General features: G+C 50.4%; 1 protein-coding gene across 1 annotated transcript; it reads left to right on the top strand.

Annotated features, from left to right (window-relative positions):
* Window positions 1-1129: 1129 nt before the first annotated feature.
* Window positions 1130-4454, top strand: LOC103802537 (uncharacterized protein C20orf24 homolog; the record flags this gene model as incomplete). The annotated part of the gene is given in 3 exon segments (XM_009075021.1): window positions 1130-1324; window positions 3282-3411; window positions 4031-4454. Coding segments are annotated over 3 exon segments (367 nt in total), but the record flags the coding sequence as incomplete, so codon positions are not given.
* Between the last annotated feature and the right edge of the window lie 1745 nt (window positions 4455-6199).

The following is a 6199-nucleotide window of genomic DNA, read 5'->3' as shown; positions in this document are numbered from 1 at the left end:
CGTGCCCGGCCTGTCCCCGGGCACACGGCCAGGGGCTGCTGCTCTCTGGGCTTGCCTTTGCCCTTCGGACAGACGGGGATCTGTGTCACTTCTCTCTCGCCTCTTGCTCCCAGAGCTGTGGGACTGTGCCTGTCCCTCCGCTGGGACAAGTGGGACAGGAGTTCCAGGGGGGCAGGGACAGGCTGTGACCGTGTTTTGGTGCAGCAGGATGTGAGTGGAAGGCTGAACTGCCTGACACACGGATGGGCTGAGGGGAATTCCCTTCCTAACATGGATCCTAGCCTTCCACGCAGAGCCTGGCACATGCCACAGTGACACCACGAGGGCTGTGGGTGTTTGGGGGGTGCCAGGACAGCCCCAGCCCTGGGCAGGTTGGGAAGAGAGATGTGAGCTGAGGTGAGTGTTATTTAAAGCTTGAGCCAGCACTGTGCAGCTGCAGGAGCTGCAGGTGTGTGAGCCCTGGGACAGGCAGGGGTGAGCACATCCCTCCAGGTGTGCCTGTGGCCTGGAGCTGGTTCCTGGGAGCTCTTGTTCCTGGGCACAAGAGGGCCTGGGGCAGAGAGTGTCTCTGACAGTCTTAAACATAAACAGTTCTTTCAGCTTTTATTCCAGTGAGTTTTTATTGGCTCTTCTGTGAACAAGGGCACTAGATACCTGTTCACCTCTGCTCGTCACCAAGGACGGAGCTGTGTGTTTAACTTGGAAGGATTACAGGTGCACAGTGCCATAAGCTGCTTTCATCTCTCCCAAGTACAGTGTCTTATACTTAGAGAACTAAGTGTCTCATAGTTTCATAGAATGTTAAGAAGTTGGAATAGACCTTAGAGACCATCCAGCCCCAACCCCTGCCCTGGGCAGGGACATCTCCCACCAGAACAGGTTGCTTAAGGCTTGATCCAGCCTGGCTTTGAGCACTGCCAGGGCTGGGGCAGCCACAGCCTCCCTGGGCAACCTGGGCCAGTGTCTCACCACCCTCACAGGAAAAAACTTCTTCCTGATATCTAATCTAATTTTTCCTCTTTCAATTTATCTCCATTCCTCCTTGTCCTGTCCCTGCAGTTCCTAACCAAGAGTCACTCTGCAGCTTCCCTGGAGCCCCTTCAGCTCCTGGAGTTATATTGGTGTTCAGTGTGTTGAATTTTCACCTGTTAATTGTATGATGCTTTACACAAAGCAAACCTCCTAAATGCCAACATCTTCCCTGTGCTCTCTCCCCTCAGGACGAGTTCCTGGATGTGATCTACTGGTTCCGGCAGATCATTGCAGTTATTCTGGGAATCATCTGGGGAGTGGTTCCACTGAAGGGATTCGTGGGAATAGCAGTGTAAGGCTCATTTCCTTTTCTGTCTCCTGCACCTTCCCACATTTGACCTGGGCTGGAGCCTGTTGGGCTGTGTTGTGACAGTGGCTGGTGAGGACAGGCTCTGCCTGCTCTGTGTTCCACAGCCAGGGCTGCATTCCAGGCTCTTCTGCCGTGCAATTCACACAAACCATAACATGTCCATCGGTCCTTTCTCCTCAGCTTGGTTAATGCTTTTTAAAATTATTATCTATTTTGTTGTCATTATATGGGGCAGAAGAAGGGAACAAGAGTTTCAGTTGCCTTGGAATGTGTGTGAACAGGGGCTGTGGTGCCTGTGTGATCCCCGTGGGAATGTCCGTGGAGGGAAGGTGTGACAGTCCTTGTCTCTGAGCAGGAGCCCTGCTCAGAGAGGAGCTTCTGTCAGCACACCAGGGGGTTTCTTCAGAACATCACAGGTCCCAGGCAGGCAGTGGCACTGCCAGTGCTCCCGCAGCATTCCCAGACCCCTGACAGGGCTCTCCCTGCCCTGAAGTGGGGGAGGCAGTGCCTGGGAGGGTATGTGTGTTGGATCCCCACCGAGACATAGCAGCCCCCCACAGGGGTCTAGACACCTCCCCACAGGGGTGTGGAGGCTGCAGGGAGCTGTGAACTGGAAATCTGTGCCCCTGGTACATGCCTGAGAGCCTGTGAGGGACAGCAGCTTTCAGTTTTTCCACAACACTCCAAATCACACTTTTATTGACATTTAACACAGGAATTAGATGCCTTGGGAATTTAATGGAACACTGAGTAAGAACAGTGCTGCTCACCCACTCCACACTTGTTACTGGGGGCACTTCAGAGTTAACTGTTTGCATGGTAGCACATCCAGGACATGCAGGAGGAGGGACAGGATGGCAAGTGAATTCTGCTTAAGAAGTAGGGAGCACAGCACTCCTGTCTGCATACAGGATCTAGGAGGTGCTGGCCCTGCCCTGGGCTGTCTCCATCTGCAAATGTCTCTGCCTAATCAAGGTCTCAGCCAAGCTCCAACCTCACAGCTGTTCTTAGGCAGAATTCACTGGTCACCTTGTCCCTTCTCCTGAGTGTCCTGGCTGTGGCAAGAACAGGAGAGGTGATGCTCCCAAGGGAGCTCCATAGCTCCATGCAAACAGTTAACTCTCAAGTGCCCCCAGTAACAGGTGTGGAGTGGGTGAGCAGCATTGTTCTTACTTCGTGTTCCATTAACTCACAGGGCACCTCCAGACACCTGATTCCTGTGCTGAATGTTAATAAAAGTGTGATTTGGTGTATTGTGTTAAAGCTGCTGGAAGGGTGTGTGTCGTTTGTGTGTGCTGTGCAGTCCCACAGCTGCTCACAGTGTGTGTTCACATCTCAGGGCAGGTACCTGCCACTTCCCAGGTTGCCCCAGCCCTAAGCTGGGGTGGGGTGAAGCCAAAGGTGTCCAAGGACAATCAGGAGGTGCTGTTTGCTCTCCCTGCTGCAGCCTAACTGAGCACTGAGTTGTCTTGATGGGACCCCAGTGCTGGGGCTCTGATGGCACTACTGAGTCTTCCTGCCTGTCATCTCTAAGTGTTTGGTCCTGGGATACTCACAGGGATCTAAACCTGAGCACGGAGGGCACCGTGTTCCTTCTCCACAGCCTCAGACACAGGGAGATGGATATAGTGTGGGAGCAGGACTGCTGTGGGTCTGCAGGGCAGGGAGACCTGCAGGGCTGCAGAGCTCAGGGTACTTCCAGCCTTTGACTTCTACCTGTTGAGCCCTGCTAAGAGCAGGTTGTGCTTTGTGAGGTGAATTCACTCCAGCCTGGCATGCTGTGGCAAGCTGAGCTGGAGGGGCTCTTTGAGGAGTGACTGAACTACCTGGGAAGTGTTGCAGAAAGAGTTCCTTTTTGCTTCCTCTCTGCTGTGAGATTAAATATGTCACTGCATGGCCTATATCAGTGCAATGACAGTTTCTAACCTCTTTCCTCCAGGTTCTGCCTGATCAATGCTGGTGTTCTGTACCTCTACTTCAGCAGCTTCCAGCAGATAGATGAGGAGGAGTATGGTGGGACATGGGAGCTAACAAAGGAAGGATTCATGACATCTTTTGCACTGTTCCTGGTAATGCCTCTTGCTTTCTTTAAGTTGCTTAGTGAATTGTGTTGGTGCAGTTTCTGAGGGAAAAGATCTGGAAGGAGAGCAGGTGAGGTGGTGTGACAGGAGAGAGATAGAAGAGAGATGTGTTAAATCATTGAACAAGTGTTGATTGGGAAAGAATCCCCAAATCTGATGGCTACTTGCTATGAAATATAGTGCCAATTTCTCTGTAGGAAAGGATGTAGGAGCAGGCAGCTTTACCTCTGCATCTACTGCTATGTCTTCCCATCCTCTGTCCCAGGTATCCTGGTGAAGTTCCATCTGGAGCTAGTTACACCTGTGCTGGTGGTTTGGGTGTCGTTGTTTTTCCCTTAGTCCCCTCTCCCAAGTCTCTGATATGCTCAGCACTGGTTTTGGTGGTGCTTCTAAATCACTGGAGGGGCTGTGGGGGGATTTTCATGTGGGCATGCCAGGAGGCAAGCAAGTTGGATGCCACTGTTGGTGGCATGTGGTGATCCTAAGACCTCAAGGCTGGAATTCAACCCTCACTCCTCTACTGAGAGCAAGGCCTGAGGCTTCTTTGCTGTATCTGAATCCTCTCCAGAGGCATCCAAATAACCCTTACTTGCTTTCCTCCCCACAGGTGGTTTGGATAATCTTCTATACTGCCATCCACTATGACTGACACAGTCTGCAGCGTTTGCCTGCTAAATCAGTCATCAGGACATGAAGAAGGTTTTAATAGACCCTAGTCTGTAGTGGACTGGTGGGAAGGTGGGGAAGTCAAACGAGCTTCCTCCCACACCAGGGGCCTGGCTGGCCTGGAGGAGCCCCAACTCTTCTGCTGGAGAAGCCCATCCCCGTTTTATACACCCATGAATCATTTGGAACTATTAAAAAGCCATTGGAATTTTTGGAAGTGGTTCAAGACTGTTCAAATTTGGAACTTTCAGTGACTCTAGCCAGTAACTCTTATCAAACTCCTGTGTGCTGAGGGTTGAATCTGTTAATTTAATGTATGTATGCCCTTCTGTTTGAGATCTGTCATTAAATCCTGATCTGTCTTCCATGGTTGTCCTCTAGACAAACGGTGTTCCAGAGCAGCTGTAGGCCTGTGGGCAGAAGGCAGTGCCCAGGACCTGAGCTGGTGCCTGCCCTTAGCATGTTTTTGTAGTAACCAGACCAGACTTGATTAAACAGACTGTGTTGTTACCATTGTAATACCTTTTTGTTTGACTTGCAAATCACTTGTGGATGTGAATTTTTAAATGCTTTTTGCTGAAGACAAATTTTAAAGCAATTTTTGCTGGAAAGAAGTGTGATTCATTTCGTTCACAAGATGTGTTCAGGAGGCTCAGGAGCTCCACTGCACTCTGCCAGCCTGACTACCAAGTTGCCATCACATACCTCAGAGCTTCCTAGTCTCAAAGAAGGGACTGTGAAGCATTAGCTTTTGAATTGGTTTTCAGCTCTTGGATTCAACTGCTCCTTGTTACTAAGTGCAGGAGACTAAGACACAGTCGAGGCAGCTATTATCTTAAATGCAGAAGTACCAACCTGCAAATCAGCCTCTGGTTTGTGAGGTGTTTGGTCACTCCATAGCTCAGTCCCTTCTCCTGGTGCCCTTTTTGTGCACCAATGGGGAGTCTCTGCTTTAAGATATATTTAAGGATGTGTCTTTCAGAACTAGTTCCTGGGAAACACGCACAGTCCTTGTTCTTGTCAGAGGACCTTGTAGTCTTGTTGCTTTTTTAAACAGCTCAGGCACCCAACAGGAGTCCTGACCTAAAGCTGCCTTATAGTGAGGGGTTGGTAGTTTTAGCGTGCTCTTGCTGCAGGTCTGCATTGCCTCCTGGCTGGGGGCAGTCCCACAGCCTGGTTCTCACCTGTGGGTGTGCAAACCAAGGATCTCCAACTCCCAAGTGCTGAGCCAGGGCTCTGGAATTGCCCACTAGTGCAGGCCTCTATTCTTACCAGGGAAAATCCTGTCTGTTCTTGGTGGAGAAAACACCCCTGGCTATTTTAGGTCCTTGGGATGCCAAGGGAAGAGTGCAATAGCAGACAGCTTCTGCTACTTGTGAGTGGCCAATTGAAGTGATCTCAAATAAAAACTTCTAGATTTTCTCCTCCCCATCCCCAAACTTGCTCAAACTTTTACTCTGCTACTTTCTTTTCCTCTTCTATCAGCTGAAATCATTAACTTCCACAAGAATTGCATTGCCTGCTAGTTCTAGGTCACCCTTTCCTGCTGGCACCTGTCTGCATCTTAGCTGCTCACAGCCATCAGTAAAACCATTGTATACTTGAAATGCTCTAATAAATGTTGCCTGAATAATCCACTGTGCAGCTTCTCTATCCTCTGGTCTGTAAAATGGTGGGATTCCCTTCAGAGTTTGATCTTTTGGTAAAAGTCTGGAGGATTCTCAAGTCTCTTATGCTGCAGGCTCAAGTCCTGCATGTTCAGAAGCATTTGTAGTGGCAGTAGTAGCTAATGCTTCAGTTAAACCAAGTGTTGCCTGTTTAAGCTGTTCTGCTCCTTCAGCAAGTGTCCCTGCCCTGTGGCACCTAGTCATGACACTGCTATGACTGTGCACATGCACTACAGCCACTGCTGCATTCCAGAGGGCACAAGTCTGCTCAGAGCAGGACTGCTGGGAAAGTGCAGTATGTGTGCAGAGAGAGTGCAGAGCTGGAGAGCTGCTTCCCTGCCCCTTTTCTCTATTCCTTTCTTGCCTGTGCTCCCACAAGCTGAGTCCCTTGGGCTTTGCTGCTCTCTGCAATCCTCATGGCTGGAAGCTGAGGCAGAACGTGC

This window comes from Acanthisitta chloris, unplaced genomic scaffold (genome assembly GCF_000695815.1).
Source record: "Acanthisitta chloris isolate BGI_N310 unplaced genomic scaffold, ASM69581v1 scaffold29105, whole genome shotgun sequence".
Lineage (NCBI taxonomy): Eukaryota > Metazoa > Chordata > Aves > Passeriformes > Acanthisittidae > Acanthisitta > Acanthisitta chloris.
This window is presented reverse-complemented; position numbering and strand designations above follow the sequence as displayed.